This window comes from Mytilinidion resinicola, assembly GCF_010093595.1.
Source record: "Mytilinidion resinicola strain CBS 304.34 unplaced genomic scaffold BDZ99scaffold_12, whole genome shotgun sequence".
Lineage (NCBI taxonomy): Eukaryota > Fungi > Ascomycota > Dothideomycetes > Mytilinidiales > Mytilinidiaceae > Mytilinidion > Mytilinidion resinicola.
Window position 1 is genome coordinate 100,118 of NW_022985448.1, and position 26,259 is coordinate 126,376.

Here is a 26,259-nt window from a genome sequence, read left to right on the forward strand (position 1 = left end):
GTTTTTCTTCCCATGGTACCTACTTCCCCGAATGATTCATCGGGAACGGGATGGGTGGGAGGTTAAGAATAGCAATTGCTGACTTACCGTGACCTACTTGCTGCTCCGAAGTCCGTCACTGATCATCGACGTATATTGCGAATGGTAGACCCTGAGCAGTATGTCTACAGAAACTTGTGGTCAAAGTCTTACTAGACCCGTGCAGCGAGCATGAGCAAGTTCGCATGAACCGCTTGGCAAAAGGATTCTGCGCTTGCAGCAGACGTAAATGTATGTACCTACCAGGACCAGGTTCCCAGAATGTCGTCACGTAGCAAGTAGGTGGAAATTTTCGAAAAAGCCAAAATGCACTCGAGACGCACGTCTACCTTTCCGTCAGTGTTAAGGGCGTGGTTTGGCGAGTATTGCAAGGGATGGTGGAATGTTCCGAGGGTTCTCTAGTTGGGATGATGAGCAATCCGCTTGATGTGGCGGGATGCGAAGTCGGACAGGTAAGTGATGGGCTGCACGGTGTGGAGATGCGGGTAAGCTCGTAACGGCCGTCTCCATCCGTTTTGAACCTCGAGGTCCGTATTTTCTGCTTAAACATCTTCACCTCAGAAATTTCTGTGGGATTTGCTCGGTTGGCAAAAACCCGTACCAGGGGCCCACACTCAACATTCGATTCGATGCGCCGCCCGCAAATAAGCCGGTCAGCCGTATGCAGGTGTGAGGTGGTTCGACCCGAGGGCGTGGTCGTGGGCGGCCCTTCTCAGGTCCTCTATGCTTAATTGCGTCTTTTTCCAAGTTCTCGTCGCTGGAGTTTCCGCTTTCAAGGTTTTGGTCACGGACTGACCACAATTCAGGCACCGGCCAGCGGGGCATGCAGGTAGCAGATTCTGCACGCCGGGGAGTGGGCTTGGTCCGTAGGGGTCGGTTGAGGATGAATTGCTGAGAATCTGACCACTTACCTGCACGCACGCGCCTGATGCGCGCCGACAGACACGGCGACATGGTGACACGTCAAAGGTACATGTAACATGAAGCAAAGGGTGTCAGACAGACCACACACAATATAATGCGAGAGCGGTGGCGTTCGACGGTGAGAAGCTGGCCATGCCTGGATGCAGGTGCCCCGGGTCTGTCAGTCAGCGCTGGACTGCTTGGAGGCTGGCCTCGTCCACGCGCAGCCCATGGCGCAATCGGAGCCTTGGAACTGCGGGGATCTGACGTCTGGTCGTCGTGGCCGCCGCCGCCGCTGCTGCTGCTTATGTTGGTGGCGGTGGGGCAGGTTGCTTGGAGAGGCGCTCACGAAGCGTGACACACGATGGACGCTTGGGGTGGGATTCCGTAAGCTTGAACTCCTCTCTCGGCGCCTGTCACGGGCCGCACGCTCCTCGAACCGGCGTCGAGGCGCAAGGAACACCCCGAGCGCTCAGGACAACCGCTGTGCCGCGGACGGGCCGGTCAGGATTGCCCGGCGCGCCAGAGGGGCACAGCCGGGGTGGAGTTGAGAGCCCACAGAAAACGGGACGATTCGAAGGATTCTCAGCGGAGCGGGACATGACGGGCATGAGCACTGGCGAGTCCGCCTTTCTCCATCTGCATCTGGGCGTAAACGGTCGTAGCGCCGCTGCTTTGGGCGAGTCCACGGTTCTGGAGATCGAATCCGGAGGAGTCCCGTGGATGGCAGGCAGAGGTTGCGAAACCGTGACAACGCTGTGGAAGAATGCCTTTGTAGATCTCCGCAGCCAACGTCCACATCACAGCATCGAGACGTCTCCACGCCGCACAGGGCATGAAGCTTCATCAACGTCGATGGCCCTCATCCACGAAACGCATCTAGTGTCGATTCGCAGGTTTTCTCTTCGCCGCACGCACGCCTACACGTCGCCGGTCCCAGCCCCTCCATCTCCACCACCTAGCTCGTAGTCCTGCCTGCGCCAATGCCACTTGGACCAGTCGGACCCTTACACTCGCAGGCCTTGTCCATGTCCGTTCGTGCTCGCTGCTGCTGCTGCTGCTTGCTGGTGCGGGCTCTGCCCCTCCAGCTCACACGTCGACCTGCCAGCAGCCAGACGGGCGCCGAAAGGTGGAGCTAGCCTCGCGGGTGTGTCGCACGAGCACCGGCGGAGGCGGCTGGTCGTTGGGGCGGTGCCTATCGCGATGCTGGCTGCGTGTCTGTCTGGACATACGTGGGAGCATGTCGGCGTGCGGCGCCGCTGGCAGCGCAGCAGCGGAGCGGCAAGATAGGAAGCGGAGGCGGAGATAGATGCAGCACGTCGGTTCGGGGCCTCGCGCTGATTGCTGGGTCCTGATTGCTGATTGAGGCGCTCAAAGACCCGCCGTGGGTCTCGCCGAACGGTGCTGGGTGCGTGCTGTGATCAACTCCGGGCAAGCTGCGGGAGATGGTTCGCGCTAGGGGCTTCCGGGCGCGCGTGCATGCCGAGGGGTGCCACTTCGCCGTCGCCTGCACAGCCCTGCGTCCGATTCGGCGCGGTGAGGGCATCATGGAAGCAGGAATTGGCAAGTGTGCGCATGTAAAGTGACGTTGAGGTTGCTGGCGGGCCCCGAGTGAGTAAGCCCGGCAGCCGGCTGCGCTGTACGACGCCGCGAATCTGGGAACGCATGCTGTGTATCGTTACACCATCTCGATCGCGGCGTGGAGAGCGGCATGGAGAGCAGTGCAGGTGGAAGCGACGTGGCCAACTACCATGAACGGAGCGACGTGCATTAGGGCCGACGGACGACAGAACCAACTATGCATACATTACATGTGGGCGATGAGGATCGAATCCAAATTCCAATGAAGCACCGTGAGAGACATCAAGAACGCTTGCTGCCATTTTGGAAAACCCATATCCCTCGAACCCGCTGACCGACGCCCCAACGCCTGTATCCCGAGGTCTGAAGATGCCGAACTTTTAGTTGCTGAATTAAACCGAAGAGAACATGTCGCACAAACTCCTTTTGCGGCGCCCATCGAAGGGGAGAAAGGAACAGTCTCTGCCGCGACTTTTGGCCGGCGAGGCATCCCCAGGCCCTCGCATCGCACGCCCGCTCCAAAATGGAGCCATGAATGCAGATCGGCTGTGTCTGCTGCAGCTCTAAGCCGCGCCAAAATGGCGCAAACATGCCATATCCGGCAGAAACCTAAATCAGTTGAAGAACACCGACGCCCCCAGGCTCAGCCGATGGCCGTCGTCGCCGTCGTCGCCGTGGGCAGGATGGCCCCGCGCTCGCGCAGCACGCGGCCCTCTGGCGGCGGCGACACGGGGGGCTTGATGGGAATCATCCTGAGGTCGTCGTCTTGGTCGGCGCCCTCGCGCGTGCCCCAGGTCGTCTGATGCACCGGAATCGTCAGTGACTGTTCGGGACGGGAAGCGAGGCTGAAGAGACGACTAATGGGGGTGGGGGCTGGTGGTGCGGGGTAGAGCACCAGGGGCAGAGGAAGGATGCAACTGACCTCCTTGAGCGTCAACAGACCCTGGAACTTGATCGTGTTGTGGTAGAAGCCGAACAGAATCGACACGGGCAGGTACATGATGTCGCCCGGGTTGCGCAGGAGGTGCGGGATGTACTTGATGGTCTTGCTGAACAGATAGTGCGCCGCGAAGAGCGCCCACAGCAGCCCGGGCCGCCAGGCATTGGCGGCGGCGTCACAGCCCAGATCGGCCAGGGTCCTGTTAAACGTCCAGAACAGTAATACGTCGTACAGAAACGCCCATTGCGTGACCGTTGTCTGGAACACCGCATACAGGCTCCAGGGGTATTTTCTGGTGGGCGTGTCAGCAGAGGTGGGTGGGTGGAGCGGGAGGGTCAGCAATTGGCGCGGCTTCGAGATGCGACTGGCCAATCGACAGACAATTCAGACTTTGTGACCACTCACCTCCACATGTTGCCGTCTTTCAGGCTCGTGATGTTGGAGCGCCAATTGCTGCGCACCCAGCGCAGACACTGCTTCAGGTACTTGGAGTCGTTCTCGAGCGTCGTCTCGACCTCGCACTCGCGGTGGTTCTGGAACTTGATCTTCCAGTCGTGTGTGAACAGCCAGCGCGTGATGAAGTTGTCGTCGTCCGCGTTGAGGAAGTGCCCGCGGCGCCAGGTTTCGTGGTTGAAGCCGTGCGTGAAATGCGGGTCTTGCAGAATCTCAGACCGGTACGCAACAGCGCGTCCAGACAGGCAGGGCAGGCCGCCGTCCATGTAGTTGCATGCCGTGCAGTCGAAGTTGCGGCGGACCAGATACGAGGCACCCAGAAACTCCCATATGTTCCAGGGGTCCTTTCGCCGCAGCCGCTGGTTCGTGCCGGCTCCGCCGACTCTTTCGTCCTCGAAGGGCGCGAGGATCCATTTTGTGAACTTCTCGGGCAGCCAGACATCGTCGTCGAGCAGGAGCGTGATCCGCGTCTGCACTTCCGGGATGGCGCGAGACATCTGCCGGCGCTTGTTGGCCTGGGCCACGGACAGCATACGGACTTTCTTGGGCGAGCCCATGTCCTCCACCATGCGCGAGACCCGCTTGAAGCACGCGTCGGTGGTGACGAGGAATATCTCGTAGGCATCCAGCAGGAGGGCGGAGCCCAGCGTGTCCCTCAATTGCGGGATATCAACGGCAACGGTGGGGATGATGACAGTCATGTCCCGGGAAGTGACCGAGGGGTCGTCCGACGGCTGCACCGGACGGTAGAGGCATAGCGAGAGCAGATTGACATGCAGACGCAGATATCTGAACAAACTGGACGAGGTCAGCGAGGCACATGGCATTGGATACACAGCATTGGACACGACCGCGGGCTCGGCGCCGACAGCCGGCCCGCGGGGCATGCAGAGCAGACATGTCGACGTACAACAGGAGGGCAAAGCAGAACACCCAACTCCAGGGCAGGGCCAAAGGAACCGCGAAATACATGGCAACGCAATGAACGAAGGTGGTTGCTAAAGAGAAGAGCGCTCGGAGCGGGTGGGCGTTCACATTGAGGAGCTACCCCAGAGGGCGGCGGCGGGACTAAATATTGCAGGGCGTGTAGGGCCATTGAGGCAGGCCAGGCGGGAGCTCGGGCAATTAGCAAGGTGGGCTTGCTGCAGGACGCGCCCCGTTAGCAGCTTGGGGTAGTGATGTTTTCCAGTGCTCTCATCGCGCGGCTTCCGAGCTGTGAGTGCTGCAGCAGACGCTTCGAGCTAGAGACAGGATCGCAGCGCCGCTAGCATCAAGCGTCATCCCGTCGCCGTTGACCTGCGAGCCATCTGGCAGGGAGCCCTGCACGCCATCCCTCCCTCATCCCAGAGCCACAGCCTGCCCGTGCTGCGAGGGCTCTGGCCACCTCCGCCGGCGCCTGCATGCCCCAGCCATGCAGCGCGGCGCCGAGCACGACGCCTGCGAGGTCTGGGGTCCCAGATCGCGACCCTCGAGTGCCTCTGAGAGCGCGCTCGCCGCCGCCGCCTCCACCAGACGAGCGTCTTGTGGGCTGACCGGTGGCGCCCACAGTGCTCGCATCGCGGCCGGCGACAGCTCGGCTGAGGCTCCCTGGCACCAGCCTGCTGCGGCTGCCGCCGTCGTGAAGATGAGAGGGCTGGCGTATCGCAGTCCGGAGTGTCAGCTTGGCGGCTCCGGCATCGAATCTGAGATCAAGGCACGTCGTCGACCACAGGGCCAAGGGCCCTCCACGGCTGCAGCCGCCACGGAGCGCGGCCACCACAGTCCGCCCACAGACGCACCACCAGCCAGCGCGTCGCTGCCTCAGTCCTGCGGCTGCTTGTCAATGCGGAAAACCCATCCGTGGCGTGATGGGACAGCGACGCACGAGGTACCTGGCAAGCGCCCCATCATGGTGCGTCGGCTAATGGCAGCCCTGGGGAGCCTCGAGCAGCTGCTGCACGGCGACATCAATCTTTCCTCAGCGCACCCGCGCAACGGCCGTCGCAGGCTCGATTGATGCAGTCGCCGTGCTGTGCCTCGCCGTCCCCGTCGTGCTCGACGCGCCGGGGCCGTAACGAGCTGCCTGCCCAGGGGCTGCGTGGTGGGCCTGAGAATCCACACGGCCAACTGCAGCCCCCAGGCAAGGCGATCGGCGCGCTGGCCTGGGGCTGCATTTCCCAAAGCCGGGGGTGGGCGCCGCCTCACCAGCAGCGGCCGGCTGCTTGTAGATGGCCTGCAGCACGAAGATCCGGCGAAAAACCGCACCGTGGGCGAGCCGCCAGCGCGCTCTCCGCCACGAGCGCCAGCATGCCGTTCTAGGACGCTCCGAGTTCCATCGACGTCGTTCCGGCGGGAGATGATGCATGGGTGTCGATACCAGCAATATAGAGGTGTTCCAGCGCCCGCTGCTGCACGCACTGTCCACATCCATGTCGCTCGGTTATGCAGCTCAAGGGTGCCGGGACGGGGAACCTGCTTCCCCGTCGCAGTAGTGCTGCCAGGTGCGGTGATAAAAAGCAAATTGCCCAGCTGATCGATCCCCTCGAGCAGCACCGATGAGGCCGAAACCAGGACGGATGCAACCGTCAAAACAAGGGTCTGCGCGTGCGTGCCATAGCCGTATCGCGAGCAGCGAGCCAGTTGGAAGCTTCCAGTCCTCCGCAGAAGCACATGAAACAGGCACTTGTATTGTATCTTTCCGTATTGATACCTGCATAATTACATTACCACTCTTGCTGCCCTGCTGAGAAACGCTCGGCCCCTATCCAGCTCATGCGTTGAATCTGCTGCTACCAAATCTGCCTTGTCATTGCATGTAGACGTGAAAGCATCTGTAGAATGGTCAATAGTGTCTGTTAATTGCGTATTTGGCAGTGCCCGGTCTCGGGTTGCCAGCCGCAACGACTATGCCGCGGCTTAGATGATCAAGTCTTTTGGCCAGGGCCGACGAGATAGAGAAACCATGGCATTGCTGACTAGCTCTGGCTCCCTCTTTGAATATGTAAATCCTGGGGTATCGCGACGTTGAAGTACTTCTGAGCCCAGCCACAGCCGGATGCACTACTGGGTCGGCCCGCACGACGACGACTCGCGTGTCCAGAGGCAAGGAAACGGGTTCCTGCGCGCTTAGACTGCGGCTTGTTTTGCTCGGGACCGCGTGAGCGTCGTATGCGCGCCGAGCTCTCACCGATAATTCCTAAAGGGGAGACGCACTGTTGACGTCCCACGCCATCTCCGCGTGCGGGGGGCGGCCCGCCTCAATCCGATCTAGTCAACGTCAGCCGTTAAGGACAGTCTGCACGGAAGGTAGACATAGCAAGAGCCGGTAAGTCTCCTATCCCACATCACGTTCATCTGATAGAGAGCTGGACTGACTTTCCGAGTCTCGAAGTTGACTGTAGGTCGTTCAAACTAGGCTGGCGATGCCATTCGAAGCCTCAGCCACCCGCTGCCTCCATCCCCTGAGCGTTCGTTGACGAGTTCAATGCAGGACTCATACAAGATGCTGGACTATACTACGTGCCCGTCTATCGCCGAGGGGGACTACAAGACAGACCGAAGTAGAGGAATAGGTATTGGAGGGACGCCGAGACGCCACCAGGAGGCCAGAATTTCGCCCTTGGGGAAGCCCTTAATGGCTTTTGCGACAAGCAAAACAACCAGCATGAAGGAGGAAAGGGAGCAGCAAAGAGTTATAGACAAGATATTGCAAAAAGGAGAATACACAGGAGAAGAGCCGGGCCAAGGACCAGACAGTTTTGAGACTGAGAGCAGACAAAAGAAGAAGAGAAGCGGCGCGGCAGGGTCATGCTTCATTTGAAGAAGAGAAGGAGCAAGTTCGCGATTAGCTCATAGGAATTGAGAGAACCGCAGGACTCCCGATGAAGATCCCAGATTGCTCGTGCGGAGATCTCAGTATGCCATCAACGACCTCGAGGTACAACAATGCGCTTGGCTTCCTGTGCAACATCGGGATAATTCGTGGAAGCTGTTGACAGAACGATTAATGCACGTGGCAGTCATGGCATCTAACAAGAGATGGAAGTAATGAAGCGGAGTGGAAGTCGGTCGAGACGGAGAACGCTCCGCCAAGCCCTGCATTAGTGTCTTCAAATCACTGTTTGCAGTCGGCAAAGGTTCCTCGGAGCGGATCAAATGACGAAGGGAAAGAGTAGGATGGTTGGCTTCAGCGTTGTAGGGACCGGTACGTGTTTTCATCGATGCAACGGTTGACGAAGGAGGTGAAGCCGCGGAAGAGGTTTTCACAGCCGCTGATGGAGAAGTCGCTTTGGACGGTGGCCACGACAGGAACGCACTCCCAACCCACCTACAAGCTTCTGCGGCCCTCAACCACCAAACACCACGCTTCTTGACTCGCTCGCGCGGTCTGCTTGCCCACATTGTACCTACATCGACTCCCCGAAAGGGTTGACGTTGAATTACACGTAGGCCAAAACTTAGTGCCCTCTCCCGCTTCCGCGTACCCAGAACCCAAGGCGACAGGGCTCGTAGGGCTGCCAGCTGCCCAAGTGGCGGTCAGTCCAGCGGTCCGAGCAATGAGCGATCAGCCCTGAGGAACGGCGCAACTCTATCGCCGTGAGGTTCCCTGGGTCTCCCTCCAAGGCGTACCGAGATCTCCGCGCTCTAGGCCAGGTACCGCGACGAGGGCAGGGCAGGGCAGGTCGGCTCATGTGTGATGTGGTCATCGAGGCATCATCGCCGTGAAGCTGCGGGCGTGAGCTCACGGCGCCTTTCACGGAGACACTGGACGCAAACGGAGGTGAAAGAGATGGCGAGGGCAGCAGTGGCACGGAGTGCACTTCGATGGGAGGACGTCCAAGGCTCGCCAGTCATCAGGAGCAGAGGGCGTGTCAAACGACGTTACCGTCTCGGGCCGCCAAAACAACGTCAGGGCCCGCGGTGAAAGATTACCACGACAAAACAGCCGACTCTCCCTGCGCAGGAACGGGCTAGCGATGGCAGCACTCCAGCACCACTTGCCGCCCCAGCTCCAACACGCACTGGACGTCGTCCTCCCGCATCCTTCAGCCACGGATCTGCGAGGCATTCCGGGGCAAGCACCACGCTACGCCTAGCGGGGCCCCAATTGCGCACTTGAAGGATGGTGTGATGGCGTGCAGGAGGAGACGTGCTCTCAGGCTCGGCTGCATTTTTCTGGCCAGACCAGCCATCTTTTGGCCGAACGGACCTCCTCGGACCCTGTCACGCAGGGCAGAGAAAAGGTGGCACACTAATTCCAAGACAAGCTGCCTCGTGTGTACACTTGTCTGCCACTGTTTGGGGTGCTTCAATGCATTTCCAGGGCTATGTCGAAACTTGTTGAAGCACTTCATGCAGTGGCAGACAAGTATACACACGGGCAGAGAACTTGATGAGTGTGCCACTTTTTTTATGCCCACCGTGCCTATGCGGGCCTCTGATTGCGTACAGGAGGTGCCAAGTGCGGCGCCCGTTGTGTCTTCGCCCACGCAAAACCCGAGCTATCACATCTTTTGCATCGCATGTACCAGAAACGGCAGAGGGAGGAGACTTCCGGGCCACCGCTACAGAGCTGGCTTCTCCCCGTTGACTCCTTGCATGCCTCGGGAGACACGAGGAAAAGCACCGCTCTTGTCGTTGAAGCCGCCAGCCAACCATGCGCTCACCGGACCTGCCTCATCTCCGAGATACCGGCAGAGAGGACTCGTTGATGCAGGCCATCAATTGCAGCAGCTTCCTCTTGAGATCGATCACATTCTTCTCACCTCCACCGCGCGGGCTACCCGGAGCAAGCTGCAAGAGAAGCTAGAACGGCCGCTTTCGCGCCTTTCCACAACCCTGTACGAGTGAGAATCTGCATCGCGGCTGTCCCGCCCCCAACACGAGGGGATATCCTGCTCCACTCAAACACGTTCGAGCGCTCGGAGCAGAAGCATCTAGCCGGTCTGACGTAATGAAGTCAGTCGTTTCCGTGTGTTTTACATGGATTGGGGGAGTTGCGGTTCGAAAAAAAAAAGTTGAGATATCGCGCAGCCGCTGCTCTCACCGATTACTTGCCTTCGTGCCCTTATGCCCTTGTCGGCTCGAGCTTGCATCTGACCCCCTTCGGAGCCTAGGACTGGGATTTTTGTATTTCACGGGAAAAGGAACAATCTGGTGAGTCCAGTAAACAAAAGTAGTGCAACCAATGCTGTAGAAGAACGGAAGGTATAGTACGTTTTCATAGGCCGCGAATTAGACCACTTCCCTTTTTTCCGCTTTCTCTTAAGACAACGAGTTTTCTCGTTCTTTCTACTGACAAACTCACACCTTCCACACCTGCTCACCTTGTAGAACGTCGGTTCTACGCATTTGGATACTGCCCAGCAAGGGCTGGTCTCTGAAATCCTCTTAATTTGGTCTGTACGGTTCACGAAAGAGCTCAGATTCCACATCTGGATAGATGGCAACGGAAATATGCCATTTGGAGAGCTACAGGCTGGATCGTTGTCATCATTCTTGTTAGCTTCAAAGAAGCATCTGCTGTCATCACATCCGCGATGCTGTATGACTTACCAGCCTTGGGCGATGCACGGGCTCAGTACTCCCATGTCTTCAATCAAGTCACCTCCAAGTCCAGGAACTTTTAGCGCTGCCGAATGAATGTACAGGAACATTTCACAATCTTTACGGTACGGGTCCTGAAAACGGGCTGCCTCCAGGTTCTGAAAGTTCAGCCTTACGGCTGACACACGCTCCGGTTTCCGCATCTTCAGCAATGACATGGCTTGGTCACGTGCACTTCAACGGATGCAAGTCCGGCATGTGGCTTATTCTGGCGTTTAGCTACCAAGTCAACATCGTGCCATGTCACCGCACCATGGATTCCCCGTATACGCTCAATCAAGTAGTCCGGCATACATATCTCCATACTGACCGCAACTCATCAAAACCAGCCCACAAAACCACAAATTCACTGGTCACCAATTTCCTTACTAACGCACCACAACTGCCGGCATGGCCTCAGTGGCCCTCGAAGAAAAGTTTTCGCGTTACACTACCTCATGATATTGTTTCCATGCGCCTTTTATTGCATGACCGGGATACACCAAGCCACTACTCCAGAATACCCCCTCCGCCCACCGGGATTCTTCAAGAGTCGCGATTGCAGACTGCGCGGCCATGAATGTGATCGATCACAAGATGCTCCTACTGGCGGGAAACTTCATTTATCCGCGCGTTCGGCGTTGAGTTGTATCCATGTCCCTTCCGAGGATTTGGGAAGACTTACGTCCGTGATCGTGAAGTTGCGGTTGGCGAGGCGTATAGAGGAGTGTACTCCGAGTGAGAAAATCATGAGAACGAGCTGGTGAGGGGGGGTAAGCATGCTCGAGGATGTTGAACAGATGAGGCAGCCGTGGAAGCTTTTGCCGTGGAAGCAATATTTTTGATACCTAATATCACATGGGATTCTCTGTTATGCGATTCCGGAAATGGTAGTGGGGCGGGAATGCGAGGAGCGCTAATGTTGGAAGACCTGTAGATATCACAGGTCTTATCGGCAGGGTAGTCGACTCGATCTTACTTGAGTTCTTCGATAGGATCGCACATAGCATCGACCTCCGCGAGCGTATCATTCAACCTTCTATTTTGCAGCTCCTCTCGACAACCGCAGAGTGATTACTTACTCACAGCTCTTGTTCTACAAAGGCTCAGCTCTGTTCTAGAATATCCACAACACTATGGAAATTTCGGGAACAGACCCTTTACCTTTATCAATTGCACTAACCCGAGTCCAAAAAAGTACTGACAGAACCTTTCCTTTGTTCTATGCTCCGCCCTAATGTTCTGATAGCCCACCATACTCAACACCCTTGAACGCCAAACGCGGCCAGAACCCAACCCTCACGACTCCGATCTGTCAGCACCTGCCCGCCTCCACGATGATTACCAACGCGCCGCATAGCCCTCTCCGCCGATAGCGCAATCAACCACTCAAACCCCCCAGTTCAATAACAATGTGAACGACTGCGCATAATCTGATGTTTGCTCCTCTCCGCCTCCCCCTCGCAACATCGCGACTCTCTAGCAGTAGTTCTCGGACTTCCGCAGCACCCCGCCTTCGCCAATTCGCCCGCCACCTCTCCGCAACAATGGCGCCCACGCCCAAAGCCTACGACTACATCGTCATCGGCGGCGGCAGCGGAGGCAGCGGTGCCGCACGGCGCGCTGCAGGCTGGTATAAAGCGAAAACGCTGCTCGTCGAGAACGGGCAGTCTGGGGGCACTTGCGTGAATGTTGGGTTCGTGCCTACCCCTACTAGCATAAAAAAAGACTATATAATGTAAATGTCGAAATCCGAGCTCATGGTTTGCGATAGCTGCGTCCCCAAGAAAATGACATGGTACTTCGCCTCCGTCAACGAGACGCTGAAAGGCGCGGGCCACTACTTCTACGACGTGCCAGCGGACGTGAAGTTCCACTTCGATAAGTTCAAGAAGCGGCGGGACGAGAGCATCCGCCGGATCAATGGCGCGTATGAGAGGAATTGGGAGAAGGAGGGGATTGAGCTCGTGCACGGCACTGCGACGTTCACGGGGCCGAAAGAGGTGGTGGTTGATTTTCAGGACGGGTCGGGGAAGCAGGCGTTCACGGCGCCGCATATCCTGATCGCGACGGGGGGGTATCCGATTTTGCCGGAAATAGAGGGGGCGAGGCATGGGATCACGTCCGATGGGTTCTTTGATATTGAGACGCTGCCGCGGAAGATTGGGATTGTGGGCGCGGGGTATATTGCTGTTGAGATGGCGGGGAGTAGGCTCACTTTTTCTTTCTGGGATGTTGGGTTTGGAGTTGGTGGAAGAGGGATGGTGGCTGATGAGTGACAGTGCTTAACGCGATTGGAGTCGAGACGCATATGTTCCTCAGGGGGGAGACTTTCCTGCGCAGCTTTGATCCCATGGTTCAGGAGACCATGACGAAGGCGTATGAGGATGCGGGCGTGGTGCTACATAAGGGGTATCCAGGCTTCGAGAAGATTGAGAGATTGGATAAGGTTGATGCTGTGGCTGGTAAGGATGTGCATGAGAAGCTGACGGAGGGCCCAAGTCCGCAAAAAGAGCTTAAGATCACGGATAAGAAGGGTAGGGTCTCTGAGTTCAACGAGCTGCTTTGGGCGATTGGGAGGGCGCCTGAAATCAAAGATCTGGGACTAGAGAAGATTGGAGTCAAGCTTACGAAGAGTGGGCATGTTGCTGCTGATGAGTTCCAGAATACTAGCGTTGAGGGGGTTTATGCGCTTGGAGATGTTACGGGCAAGGCTGAACTGACACCTGGTGAGTGGAGCTGCGTTCTATATGCATGCTGAAGTGACTGATGAGATGTTTTTAGTTGCCATCGCTGCTGGACGCATGCTCGGGAACCGCCTCTTTGGGCCTCCCGGACTGAAAAGCTCGAAGTTGGAGTACGATCACATACCAACCGTTGTCTTTAGTCATCCTGAAGTTGGTACTATCGGATTGACTGAACCGGAAGCGGTTGAAAGATACGGAAAGGAGAACATCAAGGTAGGCGTCACGGCTAAAAACTGTTCTATTTTCTCTCATATTAACATGCTTGTAGGTCTACAAGACGAAGTTCACGGCCATGTACTTTGACGTGTTCTCACCAGAAGAGAAGGCCAAGCATCCAACGCAGTATGTGAAGCTACTACAAGATGTGTCCCAAGTTCTTGTAGGATACTAACAGATCCACAGATACAAAATCATCTGTACAGGTCCAGAGGAAAAGGTAGTAGGACTCCATATCCTTGGTGAAGGTAGTGGAGAGATGCTCCAGGGTTTCGGAGTTGCTATCAAGATGGGTGCTACCAAGGCTGATTTCGACCGCTGCGTGTAAGTGCCCTACCGGAAAGACTCTATTGCTGTTCGAAGTTGTTTTGAAGGTCCACTCGACTGATCTTGATATTTAGTGCCATTCATCCTACCTCCGCCGAGGAGCTCGTGACTATGCGATAGACAGAAGATTTCTAGAAATGCAATCTCGAATCAAGGAGCTGGATGAGACAAAAATAGCCTCCCGACATGGAAGAAATCCCATGGAGGCTATGATAGGGAGACTGTAGACTCGGTAGTCTTTTTGTACTGACGCATAGCTATCCCGGAGTTGCGGAAGCTGAGGCGGGGATGAAAATGAAGGAGAACTCAACGCTCCCGTTCTACAATATCACAAAAACAATGCATTTGATTCACCTTGAGTACACGTAGCCAATTGACACTCTTGCATTTCAATTAAAGAGCATCATGAAGTGAAATGCGTCATGACGGCCATCCCTATCTCTCCCGCGTCCAACGCACGAGCCACCGGCCTCCCGAAATCTCCCTGTGGAAAAAGCTCCCGACAGCTCATACTCAACCTAACTCCATCACCAGCTCACCCCCATCCTCCTTCCATCTCCACTCCTCGACCATGTCCCTTCCCGCATCGCGCGCCGCGCTGCGGACTACCCTGCCGGCCCGCCGCCAGATCATCGCCCGCCGCAGCGCCAGCTCCGCGTCCGAGGTCGCCGGAGCTGCCAAAGAGAAGGCGGCCCAAGCCACAAGCAAGGCCTCCGAGGGTCTCTCCAGGGTCACTAGCAGCGCAGGCAGTGCGTTACTGAAGGCTGGGACAAGTGCTGGCAATGCGCTGGGCAAGATTGGTGGACGGACAGGACGCGCGATTGGCTTCGTGCAGTGTGAGTGCTTTTCCCCTTTGGCTAGTTAGGCGGACAATGGTGTGCTGGTGGGCTCAATGCGCAAGAAGGCGACAGGAAATACAATGAGGAAGGGTTTCGGACAGGCATTGAGCGCGTGGATGGTGATGGACGCGATGAAGAGTTGAAAACCCCCCTGCGTGGAGCTCGGCAAAGTACAGAAGAACGGACTTGGACAGCAACAATTGGCTGACATTGTGATTCTATAGCATTGATACCTCCTACGATATACTACTCAAAAGTCGGCCTCGAACTCGGCAAGTTGGTCTTCGAAGCACGGAAAATGAACCCTCCGTAAGCCCTTCCTTCCTCCGTCCTTCAACAACCGATATCAGCAAACTCAATCTGCGCAACTGGAAATCTGGATTTCAGAAACTAACGCGCTGTATTCAGATCCGTGGCCACTTTCCAATCCTACTTCCAACCCGTCCTATCCGTCGCCCGCAACCCGTCGTCCATATCCTCGTACACCGCCGCCCTGAACCCCTCCTCCATCCTCAACCGCGCCCGAAACCTCAGCACCGCGCAATACGCGTCCGCGGCCGTCGTCACAGCCGAGGCCATCGGCTTCTTCTCCGTCGGCGAGATGATCGGGCGGTTCAAGGTGGTTGGATACAGGTCAAGCGCGCCGGCTCACCATTAAGCCATGTGAATTGGGAAATAATTTGAAAACGGCGGTTCACAAGCTCCCTGCACTGTCGCCTAGCCAAGCTCTAGAAATTTGCGGTAGTCTCTGGTGGTTTTCTTCGGCCCAGAAGTCATCAGGTTTGGGGGAGGGATGGGCATGTTGTACTGGTATGCTGAAAGAAAGGTGGGGTTGCGGAGACACTTGTACTATTGCACATAAATTACTTCCTTTTACTCTTCTAAGTTTCTGGCTTTCTCTTTCTCTGTCTCCGTGTGATACTACTGGGCAATAGATCTTTCGTTCGATGACCCTGTATGTGGTGGCTCAATGAGTTCGCGGGGTATGCAGAAACATGAACTCTTGTCCTATTCTGGTTTTTAAAAGTGTGTTAAGGTGCTCTTGACGGCGGTATGGAAGCTTACATAGGCTTATGTGAGTCAACAGTTTGCTCTAAATGGTATGTCAAATCCGGAGTTTTGACTGTAAACATGAGAACCAACACTTATCTCTGCACTATAGGGAATATTGGCACTTTACATACCTCATTCGCTAGCCACTTTAGACGGTACCTTTCGGATTGCGAACGCGCCTCCTGATGCATCCCATTCAGTTTGGATGGATATTCTTCACGCTTCAATTCGGACACCACCAATTCACGCCCTTTTGCTATATGGTTGCGTGTGCTTGGGGTGCCTCAAACAAACTGAGGCTCTGGGCCAGATGTCATCTTTTGACACTTCAGATCAGAAACTAGTACTTCTCGCCTCCTTACTAAGTCCTTACTACGTCCTAGTCACTGCTTGGAGTCCCTCCAGTAGCCACAAGATGCGAGGATGGATGTCATTTCCCGACACTTCAAATTGGATGCCACAACTTGCGCTGCTTGCCACAGGGTTGCCAGTGCTTGGAGTGCCTCAGCAGTTACAAAACTCATGGGAGGGATGCTATTCCTCGACCCTTCAAATCAGACCGTATTGCTACGTTCTTGCCAAGGCTTGATGCGCCCTGGACGATTATGAAATGTCTACCTTGGATGTCCTTTCTCAACTATCTAAACTGGAACCGAGTAATTCCCAACATCTTGTCATGTTCCTGCTAGCAATTGACGTGTCTCACCAGTACACGACTTCAAATCTAAATGCCACTTCTTCGACACTTCAAATTGGAACCTAGCAAGTGGCACCGTTTTACTACATTCTTACCAGCGTCTGAAGTGCCTCAGACCGGTATACGACTTCGCGCATGAATATCATTTCTTCAAAGCTTCAAATCGGCAACTAGCAGATAACACGTTTTTACTACACCCCTGCCAGCTTTTCGAAGTCCCTCGACTGTGATAAATGTTCCACCCGGGAAGTCATTTGTTCGACGCTTCGAATAGGAACCTAGCAATTCTCAACGTCTTGACACATCCTAGCGGACTTCGGGAGCGTTTGAGCTGGAAACACGCCTCTTCTGGGACCCTTTGTTCATGTTCGGATACGTCACTTATCTAAGCTGAATAGCAGGCTGACTGAAACGCCCAACAGTCTCGCAGCTCATGATAAGCCTCCTACTTCGGGCGCTCTCTTGAACTACACCTATTTTTTCTCCTGGCTCGAGATCTCCACAGTTATGCAGCTCAAGCTCGAGGGAACGCAGCTCCTCGCGCACTCGATCGTTGAACAAGTTGCTTTCCGGTTCCAGCCAATATGGTCCATGTGAAATCCTTATGGTAGCTAAACCTAGTCTCTCTCCCGACTGACACGGAATCGAATTAAATATATTCGTCTGGACCACAACGAGGTTACAGGCAGTGACTGGATCCAACACGGTCGTCTCACCGGCATCTACACGCGCGGACTCGGATTGCTCCTCCGTGTCCCAATAGGGATCCAAATCAAAATTAGGACCATGGCACACAGAGCCCGGCCTTGTGAGCCACAGTTCCACGGAAGGACCATACACGTGCTCGAACATCTCGCTCAAGAAGGCCTCGTTCGAGCCCGATATATGCGCAAGATACCACACCAAATGGACGTCTCTCAGGTCATGGGCTCTTCTTAGGGGAGAGTTTCGATGCCATCCTGTTGCTTGGTCAGCTTCATGGATGCAAACGTACCGTCTTAAAGGAATTCCGTGATTTATATGTCTTGTAACTGCGGGGCGTGCTTCGTCATGCAGAATGAAGACGAGACAGAGGAGAAGTCTAAGTAGTAGGTGTGTTATTCAATAAATGAATAAAAGTAGGTAGGGCTTACTTTCTAAAATTCTTCGATCATTTCAAAATACTTCTCGGAAACCCTCATCAAGGTTTTGAAGTTCTCTTTCGTCAGAGACTGAATAAACGCATTCAACCTATCGTTGCGAGACCCGTAGTGGGCGTTCAAAGCCTGCTCAATGATAAGTTCTCGTAACATGGCGCTGATGGCGTAATTCTGAATACGCAGACCATCCATTTTGAAGGTACGTACTTGGCGTGGCCGGTGTGGGATGTGTTTGAGAATTCAAGAGAAACGATGTGGGACACGCGAGGTTATAAATTACTACTAACAGTGGCTCTAGATCGGAGTGTGTGGTTCACGTCAATATTGGTAGCGAGCGTGCTCTGACGTTGCTTTCCGTGGTCGTGAGAACGCTTTATGTCGCATGCAGACATCCTTGGCTATTTTCCTTCACCTCGCCAAAAGAACTATGAAATCTCCACCTTGAATGATTAGCTATAGTTTTGAAAGTTCTGCAGCTAAGATCTTAGTCTGAAAAGGTTATAGCTTGAGTTTCTGCTCCCCGAACTATGGGTTAGTTCTGTTAATTATGTGCGAATTAGACACAAAATTCGCCAGATGGTGGTGTCTTTACATTACACAGTAATGATACAGGGTCAATTACTGGGCCATGGTTTGCAAAGCCTGAAATACAAGGTCCAAAGCAGAAGTTTGGGGAGGATCTAAAGTACCCCCAAAGCTGTTAAGAACGTAGCAGGTAGACAGTATCCAGTCGCTGTCGTCTAAGGTGGCTCAGCGAGTTCAATGACTGGTCAAAAGGATGAAGTTCCATTTCATTCAGATATTTGAAATTGTATCGAAGGCCTTCACTATCATAAATCTACGCCATCTATCGAAACTGAACCGCAGGCTGCCAATAACGTCCAACACCCTCCCGACCTGTAAACAACCTTTCAACTTCACCATCCTTCAGGATCATGCCTATTTTCTGCGTGGCCTCAAGGAGCCCAGAATCGCGAAGGGCTTCCTCAAGCATTCGCAGTTCCTCGCGTATCTGAACATAGAACACGACTTCTTCGGGTTCCCACCAGAATGGGTCACGTTGCATGGACATCGTCTCTAAGCCCAGCCGCGATCCGGATTGTGACGGCGGATATGAACTGCTGAAATCCGTGTTGACCACAATGTAGTAGTTTCCGGCGAGTGGATCCTGGTCAGGGTTGTTGCCATAATCTGGCCCTTCAGGCTCAGATCCCTCCTCCCTCGAATCGTTATCCTTCGAGTCGCCATCTTCCGAATTGCCGTACATTATCTGGTGGCACCGCTCCACCGAGACCCCGTAAACATGTTGGAACATCTCGCCTAAGTAGTGATTGCTCGAGCGTAACCTGTTCGCAAGACAGACAATCAGGTCACATTCCGAGATATGTCATCCTACCTCTACGTTAGCCTCACTCAAGGCAAAAACGGTACTTCTAAACGTTGTTTCTCAGAGATAGGGTACTTGCAGTGATTGGATAGTACTTATTAGAGACCCCCATGAAGTCAGTGAAGTTCTCCCTGGTCAGCAATTGAAGGAAGGCATTTAACTCCGACGTGCTCCTCCCGTATCCATATTTGTGGGCTTTTTCCTGGATCAGGTCCCGGAACATATTCTCGGCCGCGTATTGGAAAAGCCTTGGCTGAGCCATTTCGAATTTTTGTGCACGGTGTTGTAGGTCTGAGTTGTTGGTCTGAGTTGTTCGTGTGAATTGAGGTGATGCATGGTGTGAGGAATAATTTCTAGTTTATATGTAGGGTCTTTTGATCAGAGCGCATAATTTGCCTCAAGACTGGTAGCGAGCGTGCTTTTTCGTTGTTGTGATTCATTGCCATGGTTGGTATGGCGCTGGTATTGCGATTCCGTGGTTCATCAGGACCACCATTCCAAGGTGCATCGCCGTTCCACGAACGTTAGCCATTATACCAGTAAGGCGCCGATCAAAGTAAATACTCAAAATAAAGCCACACCTCTTTACGATGGACAAAATCTTGCTCACTCTCTTTGATGTTGCTCAAGCATCATCCGAATACTTCAACTATTTCACGATGATAGGTAGGAATATAGTCACTGAGAACGATTGACCCGTAAATGCCGGCATTCACGAGTCGCTGAGACAAGCTCAATACAATAAGCGCAGCCGAGCCGTTGGATGTGTAGGGTTTGGCTAGGCCTCTGGTATGAACTGTTGCAGTAATGAGACCTAAGCTGAGGTTGGCATCGTCAGCTAGAGACCTTGTTGCATTCTCAAAAGAGCAGTAAGAAGGATAAGCCCACGCCCCTGACTTATACAGCAGCAGAAGGGATACTAAAGACTAGGTTCATACGCATGCCTAAAGGTCTATTAACGTTGCCAAGGACATTTGGAAAGTCGCCGCCCATGGATCGAAGCGCCGGACAAGAAAAGCCCAACACTTGGCCGACATATGTAACTAGGGACCTCGTGGACGTTGCAAAGGGGTTTGGATTCCTTGGCCTGTAATTTGCTCGACTTGATAATTGAAATCAAAGGTAGTGTCCGTATATGTAGCTGGGGGCCTTGTGATACTCTCAAGCATGATGCCGCGTAGTACAAATCTCCGGGTACTAATATGGAGTGCTAGAAGAATGGCATGAGATAGAGGCCTCTTCGCATCAAAAAAATGCAATGATAGAAAGTGTATTGTTCGGTTTTAATTTGATATGCCTAAGATATGACGTCTGATTGACAAGTTTTGGAAAGATCTAAAGCACTCCCAAAGCTACTAAGGATGTAGCAAACAGACAGCATCTAGATACTATTGTCTGAGGTGGCCCAGCGAGTACAGCCATAACCCAATATTATGACTTTCCACCTCGTAAAGTCACCTGAGAATATACCAAAGGCCTTGAAATAGCGGCAGGCAAGTGTGTGCATAGATTTATGATGAGATTTTGCGAAAGAGTAGAGGAACTCACTCTGCCGGCTCTAAAATAACATTGTCAATCAACCTCACGGGGATTTTATCATCCCCAGCCCCCAACTGCTCACCTTCGGCGACCTCCTCAAGCGGCAGCATTTTCATAGCCGTGCTCAATATAGCCCCCCTTGCCGGATCCACAACCTCTACCTCCTCCATTGTTTCCGGATCTGCCAATGATATGTAGTCAACTTCGAACTTCGCCCGAGCTCCGGGATCCAATTCCTCCTGGGCAGCAGCGACCTCATCTGCATGGGCCGTCGCAGGCCACAAAATGTCCCCTCTAGTTCTCTTGCCTGCCAGATACTGCGCCTCGGCCCTCCTCAGTGCCTGGGACAGCACTCGCGCCACATTCCTCCGCCTTGTTCCCAGATATATATTCCTCGAGCTCATTGCGAGCCCGCTTTCCTCGCGCTGCGTCGGACCAACGCGCACCGTCGTGTCCACGTGGAAATCCTTGGCTAGTCGCCGTATTACCGCGGTCTGCTGGACATCCTTCTGGCCGAAGTACACGCGCTCCGGCGTACAGATGTTGAAAAGCTTCAGGCAGATAGTCGCGACGCCACGGAAAAAGACCGGGCGGGACGCGCCTTCTAGCAGGTTCGCCAGCGGGGTGATTGTCACGAAGGAGCCTTTTCCAGGAAGGGACGAGTCTGGGGGGAGCGTGGGATACATCGTCTTTGTAGTTGGCGCAAAGACGGCGGAGATGCGGCCAGCGCCAGGAGTTGCTGCAAGCTCAGCGTCGAGGGTCTCGAGGGCTACGAGATCGGCCTCCCATGTTTTAGGGTACGAGGAGAGGTCTTCGTTGAGGCCGAATTGGGTGGGATTGACGTAGATGCTTATGAACACGTCGGTGTTCTCGACGGCAGCGAGACGGGCGAGGCTCAGGTGACCATCATGGAGGGCACCCATGGTTGGAACCAGACCGACGGTGCGGTTGGAGAGGAGGAGGGAACGGCGATAGGTGCGGAGGGGTGGGACATCGCGGAATATCTGAGGGCTGGAGGAGGCGGAGGCGTAGCGATGGGTCGTGGAGAGAGAGCGGCGGGCTGTGAGAGCTGAAATGGGTCAGTTTAAGGAGCCAATGGCTCGTATATAGGACGATGTCGTACCCGCGATGGTTTGGATTGGTCGGAGCTTAGTAGCCATGGTGTACTCGCGAGCTCGAGGAGGCTGTGTACGATTCGGAAGCAATTTGGAGTTGAAGGAAGAGAAGTGAATCTCTCCCTCGGTGGCCTACGCAGGATAAGCTGACAGGTCCGCTGGAGGCAGCCATGGTGGTGGAGGATTGGGCTTCATTCTCCGCCGCAAATATCATCACGGACGGCTCCACGTGACTTGGGGAAAGCGCTCGGGCCCACTGCTCTTCAACCTTAGATGCCACGACGCTTCCTCCAACTCATCTACAGTCGCTCATTAGAAAAGGAAATAGTAGGCTCTACACACGTGCCATCTCAAACTCACTAAAATTCGCCTTTGTAACCTTTATATTACTGCATCATGTCCAGTTCGTAGCATGGCACTTCAAACAGCGTTCAAGAAGTGTGAACAGCAGCATATATGAGAGCCTCAACCACGACCTCAAAAGTTAACGTCCTATCATGATTCTTCGCAGCACATTAGAGTACTTCAGATAGTGTTATGAGTACAGTTCAGTCTCCTTAGAAATAAGCATTTTCGCAACGATGGAATCCCCATATATCCCTGGACTTTCCGAAGTAATCAACACTCAAACACCCCTACGCCCCTGGAAATCCACTCCGCTCGTAAAGCCTCCAATTACACGTACAGCCCTTTACTTCCCTTATATCCCCGCTTGATCCCATGAGCCACTTAGGCGTCGTCTTCACGTCTCAAACGTTGATCATTCATAAGATTGGCTCGAGTCGCCAGTAGGGTGAACTTTCAGCCCCTGAAGCTTAAGTTGAAGTGCTGGAGAACTGAAATCTAATCCGAGTTTTGCTTATATCACTAGGCATCCTGAGATTATCAAGAAGGTAGCAAGAAAGTGTGAGTCCTGACCCTTCACTTAGACTGCACTGTGAAGGTAGTGGCATGTGAATGTATGTATCTTGTGAACGTGATTCACATTGCAATACTCGTGATACTATCTTAAACGTATTGACATACCGCAGAAGCCCGGCCTAGATTGAGAGATTTTAACATCTATCTTAGACCTTGTCTTGAATGCCCGGCATGCACTCGATTGAGAATGTCAGAAGTATCCCAGCATGATATGGAATTCCGAGTAGGATGTCAACTTTGAAACAGCGTGTATCACACAACCTTCTGGTAGGGTTTCGAAGTCAGGCAGGTCTGAGAGTCAAGACAGGAGTCTCTATGCACTCATTTAGTGATTTGAGAGGGGGTCTGGCGAGGTGAAGAACAATATTGGGTGCTATTACAGATTGCGCGTTTAATAATCATGTCATTCAATGAATACGGACCAGAGTGAACGTGGACTACATGATTAAGTACCTGACATATAAGAACGCAAAGGTCGTCTTAAGAAAGTTTTGGTGTAGGTAGGTACGGGTGTAAAGCACCTGGGCCAGCCCGAGCTCCGAAACAGCGCTTGGACCAGCTCCACCAAAAAGTTTCGTGCGGGTCCTCTTCCATTTTTTGCACTCCCCGCCATATTCACCAAACGACACTCACCACGCAAAGCCGTGTCCCGAAATCATGGCGGATGATGGCATGCTACTCAACTTCTCCATTCCGGACAATGGATTTGTGCGAACGGCTCCGACCTTCAGAGGCGGGCGCTGGAAAGACAGACTAACTGCGAAGAAAGCTGCGCAGCACTGGCAGCAGAAGACAACGACGCCGACGATGACAGGGAATGGTGCCGCTTTAGGCACAAACAGTCTTAGCAGCATCCGAGCGAACAGACTGCGGCAGAGTCCTCCGGTGTCTGAAGAGGAGGAATTCGTTGGTCCAAGTACTGTGAAGAGACAGCGTGTGGATGGAGAATTCAAGCCTGCTTCAAATGGCAATGCGACACCGAATAACGCGAAGGGACGGAACATAGGTCACGAAGCCCCAAGGAACCAGCCGAAGCAGATCATCTCGTCTCTGTTCACCTACAATCCCAAATCGATTACGAAAGAACTTCCGCAGACTGAACCCGTAGACGAGACTCCTGTAGAACCCTCAAACGCACCTCTGAGCAGCGAGCTCGATACCTTCACATCCCTTGGGCTATCGACGACAATTGCGTCCCATCTGTTGAACAAAATGGACATGAAGGCACCCACCGCCATTCAGAAAAAGACCATTACGCAACTTCTGAAAGACGACTCGGATGCGTTGATACAGGCAGAGACGGGCTCGGGCAAGACATTGGCATATCTACTGCCGATTGTGCAACGGATAATGGAGTTGTCATCTTCCATGAAGAAGCGGAAGGCGGATGATGGTCCGGGTGCCATCCACCGAGACTCGGGCTTGTTTGCAATTATTCTCGCACCGACGCGGGAATTAAGCAAGCAGATTGCAGTCGTACTGGAGCGTCTCATTCGTTGTGCGCATTGGATTGTACCTGGTACCGTGATTGGAGGAGAAAAAAAGCAGTCTGAAAAAGCTCGTCTAAGAAAAGGAGTACATATCTTGGTGGCGACGCCGGGCCGGCTTGCAGACCATCTAGAGCACACCGAGAGATTGGATGTCAGCAACGTCCGCTGGCTGGTTCTCGATGAAGGAGATCGTCTCATGGAGCTTGGTTTCGAGAAGGAGATTCAGAAGATCATCGGCAATCTCAACTTAAGAATGAGGGCGGTGAAGGATCCCAAGGCGATGATTCCAGGTTTGCCATCGAAACGAATGACATATCTATGCTCGGCAACTATGAAAACGAATGTTCAGCGCCTGGGAGAAATATCGTTGAAAGAAGCTGCGCTCATCCAAGCCGACACTTTTGACGAATCAAAGAAAGACGACGAGAATATATCTGAGGACCGCGCATTTCTGGCACCAGCACAACTGAAGCAGTCGTACGCCACTGTCCCGGCAAAACTGCGACTAGTGTCTCTCATTGCTTTCCTAAAACGCGCCTTTGCTCGAAAAGGCTCTGTCATGAAAGTTATTGTATTCATCTCCTGTGCCGACTCAGTTGATTTTCATTTCGATATTCTCACGAGTCAGCTTGAGTCAGAGGACCCTTCCGACACCGAGGAGCCAAAGGTAGTCCAAGAACCGACAAAGCAGAGGGATTCAAAATCACAGCCCTCAAAAACGCCTCAGTCAAACCCAACAGTCCTAGCCGTAACACATGCCGAATCTAGCGTTCTCTCACAAAAGATCTACAAGGTCACCACCTACCGTCTTCATGGGTCTCTTCCTCAGGCCCTTCGCACTTCCACCCTCGCACACTTTACCAAGAACACCGAGCCGTCTCTCCTCCTAGCCACCGATGTGGCCTCTCGCGGTCTCGACGTCAATGCCGACCTCGTTATTGAGTTCGACCCCGCGTTCGCTCGCGAAGACCATCTTCATCGTATTGGTCGCACGGCTCGCGCCGGTCGCGACGGTCGCGCTTGCATCTTCCTGATGCCCGGTTGCGAAGAAGGCTACGTCGAAATCTTGAAAGGCGATCGCAAAGAGAGCGAGGGCGGGCATAACATCAGTCGGCAAGACGCAGAAGAAATCCTCAGGAAAGGTCTCGTTGATTCCGGCCCATCGAAACCCACGCTCAACAGATACGGGAAACCAGACAAGGTGACTTATGCAGACAAGGCGACGAATCTGCAACTTGCGGTCGAGCGATGGGCAATGGCATCTCCGGCTAGGCTTGAGAGTGCGAGGAGGGCATACCAGAGTCATATCCGCGCCTATGCGACTCATGTCACTGCAGAACGTGGGTACTTTGATATCAAGCAGCTGCACTTGGGGCATTTAGCCAAGGCGTTTGCGCTGCGGGAGAAGCCATCGGGCATGAAAGTGCCAGGCCAGCGGACGGGAGCTGGAAGGGACAGTGGCAGAGGGGGCGCGAAGGGTGCTGGGAGGAATGAGAAGGGTGAAAGGAAGAGTACGAGGAAGATGCAAGTGGTTGAGCCGCAGCCTGGTGAAGCTGAGGAGGAAGCAGCGAAGATGAGGAAGGCCGTTAGGGCGAGGGAGAAGTTTATGAGAGGTGCGGGTGTGGCAGATGAATTCAATCTTGGCTAAAGGTTTCGAGTGGACATACAAATAATATACCCATCAAATTGGACGGGTTCTCAAGCTTCCGATGTCAGGAATGGTTTTCGAAGTGATTGCAGACTCTTAACAAGTGTGCACTCTCGTCTAGCACCGTTTGAAGTCCTTCGACATGGTATCAGAAATCTGGATGGGCCGTATCTCAATCGTTTTGAACAAGCGGTAAACTCACTGGGCTACTCCAGACGGCTTCGTCTCCTAGATCAGCCACTATCGATAATGCATCATGATGAATATATGCCAAGAAAACAGATCTGTATTGTTTGCAGACTTTTCCTAAGTGTGTACAGTCGTTTGACACCGTTTGAGGTGCTTCGAGACATTTTAAGAAACCGTATTTCAGCTGTTTTCAACATGCGTTAAGCTCCTCTGGCCACCTCAGACGGTGTCATCCCACAGAGTTTTGTGCACGCCAAGAGCTGTCAGGACATTGTATCACGACAGGGCGCTGAGACCTCCAAGCTTCATACACCCCACCATCAACAACAACAACATCCATACAAAGGTGCGTGGCTACGTCAGTTTCTACAGTGTGTCCCTCTATATCCTGCGGATGACTGTGGCCATTGAAAACGCCATCGCGTTTGGCCTAAGCCATCCTGAGCCACGTGCTTCGTTGGCTCACAAACAT

General features: G+C 53.9%; 9 protein-coding genes across 9 annotated transcripts; 5 read left to right on the plus strand and 4 right to left on the minus strand.

Annotated features, from left to right (window-relative positions):
- Positions 1–3,166: 3,166 nt before the first annotated feature.
- On the minus strand, positions 3,167–4,888 carry BDZ99DRAFT_390476 (uncharacterized protein; the record flags this gene model as incomplete). Its single annotated transcript, XM_033715684.1, has 4 exons — positions 3,167–3,322; positions 3,446–3,755; positions 3,869–4,714; positions 4,827–4,888. The coding sequence occupies 4 exons, from the start codon at positions 4,886–4,888 to the stop codon at positions 3,167–3,169; spliced, it is 1,374 nt and encodes a 457-aa protein (XP_033575128.1).
- A 439-nt stretch (positions 4,889–5,327) lies between these two features.
- On the plus strand, positions 5,328–6,214 carry BDZ99DRAFT_534096 (uncharacterized protein; the record flags this gene model as incomplete). Its single annotated transcript, XM_033726529.1, has 2 exons — positions 5,328–5,807; positions 5,903–6,214. The coding sequence occupies 2 exons, from the start codon at positions 5,328–5,330 to the stop codon at positions 6,212–6,214; spliced, it is 792 nt and encodes a 263-aa protein (XP_033575129.1).
- A 1,547-nt stretch (positions 6,215–7,761) lies between these two features.
- On the minus strand, positions 7,762–8,444 carry BDZ99DRAFT_48545 (uncharacterized protein). Its single transcript, XM_033722713.1, has one exon. It carries the CDS (start codon positions 8,294–8,296, stop codon positions 7,808–7,810), a length of 489 nt encoding a protein of 162 aa, XP_033575130.1. The 5' UTR covers positions 8,297–8,444; the 3' UTR covers positions 7,762–7,807.
- A 3,583-nt stretch (positions 8,445–12,027) lies between these two features.
- BDZ99DRAFT_488934 (uncharacterized protein) lies at positions 12,028–13,890 on the plus strand (the record flags this gene model as incomplete). Its single annotated transcript, XM_033722948.1, has 7 exons — positions 12,028–12,176; positions 12,255–12,688; positions 12,763–13,209; positions 13,265–13,440; positions 13,496–13,569; positions 13,630–13,767; positions 13,845–13,890. 7 exons carry the CDS (start codon positions 12,028–12,030, stop codon positions 13,888–13,890), a joined length of 1,464 nt encoding a protein of 487 aa, XP_033575131.1.
- Positions 13,891–14,422: 532 nt separating this feature from the next.
- Positions 14,423–15,249, plus strand: BDZ99DRAFT_372576 (uncharacterized protein; the record flags this gene model as incomplete). The annotated part of the gene is made up of 3 exons (XM_033714839.1): positions 14,423–14,606; positions 14,834–14,918; positions 15,018–15,249. Coding segments are annotated over 3 exons (501 nt in total), but the record flags the coding sequence as incomplete, so codon positions are not given.
- Positions 15,250–15,743: 494 nt separating this feature from the next.
- On the plus strand, positions 15,744–16,496 carry BDZ99DRAFT_48710 (uncharacterized protein). The gene has a single exon (XM_033722813.1). The coding sequence runs from the start codon at positions 15,868–15,870 to the stop codon at positions 16,249–16,251; it is 384 nt and encodes a 127-aa protein (XP_033575133.1). The 5' UTR covers positions 15,744–15,867; the 3' UTR covers positions 16,252–16,496.
- Positions 16,497–18,338: 1,842 nt separating this feature from the next.
- BDZ99DRAFT_499546 (uncharacterized protein) lies at positions 18,339–19,147 on the minus strand (the record flags this gene model as incomplete). Its single annotated transcript, XM_033723664.1, has 2 exons — positions 18,339–18,818; positions 18,961–19,147. The coding sequence occupies 2 exons, from the start codon at positions 19,145–19,147 to the stop codon at positions 18,346–18,348; spliced, it is 660 nt and encodes a 219-aa protein (XP_033575134.1). The 3' UTR covers positions 18,339–18,345.
- Positions 19,148–20,116: 969 nt separating this feature from the next.
- On the minus strand, positions 20,117–21,712 carry BDZ99DRAFT_499547 (pantothenate synthetase). Its single transcript, XM_033723665.1, has 2 exons — positions 21,548–21,712; positions 20,117–21,493 (listed from the first exon to the last, which is right to left on the minus strand). Exons 1-2 carry the CDS (start codon positions 21,582–21,584, stop codon positions 20,430–20,432), a joined length of 1,101 nt encoding a protein of 366 aa, XP_033575135.1. The 5' UTR covers positions 21,585–21,712; the 3' UTR covers positions 20,117–20,429.
- A 1,851-nt stretch (positions 21,713–23,563) lies between these two features.
- Positions 23,564–25,881, plus strand: BDZ99DRAFT_464067 (DEAD-domain-containing protein). The gene has a single exon (XM_033720220.1). It carries the CDS (start codon positions 23,673–23,675, stop codon positions 25,596–25,598), a length of 1,926 nt encoding a protein of 641 aa, XP_033575136.1. The 5' UTR covers positions 23,564–23,672; the 3' UTR covers positions 25,599–25,881.
- Positions 25,882–26,259: the final 378 nt, after the last annotated feature.

Coding starts and splice junctions, on each gene's coding strand:
- BDZ99DRAFT_48545 (XM_033722713.1), bottom strand. CDS start 8,296: ATGTGGGCAAGCAGACCGCGCGAGCGAGTCAAGAAGCGTGGTGTTTGG.
- BDZ99DRAFT_48710 (XM_033722813.1), top strand. CDS start 15,868: ATGGATATTCTTCACGCTTCAATTCGGACACCACCAATTCACGCCCTT.
- BDZ99DRAFT_499547 (XM_033723665.1), bottom strand. CDS start 21,584: ATGGCTACTAAGCTCCGACCAATCCAAACCATCGCGG. Junction 21,494..21,547: donor ACCAATCCAAACCATCGCGG/GTACGACATCGT, acceptor GACCCATTTCAG/CTCTCACAGCCCGCCGCTCT.
- BDZ99DRAFT_464067 (XM_033720220.1), top strand. CDS start 23,673: ATGGACATGAAGGCACCCACCGCCATTCAGAAAAAGACCATTACGCAA.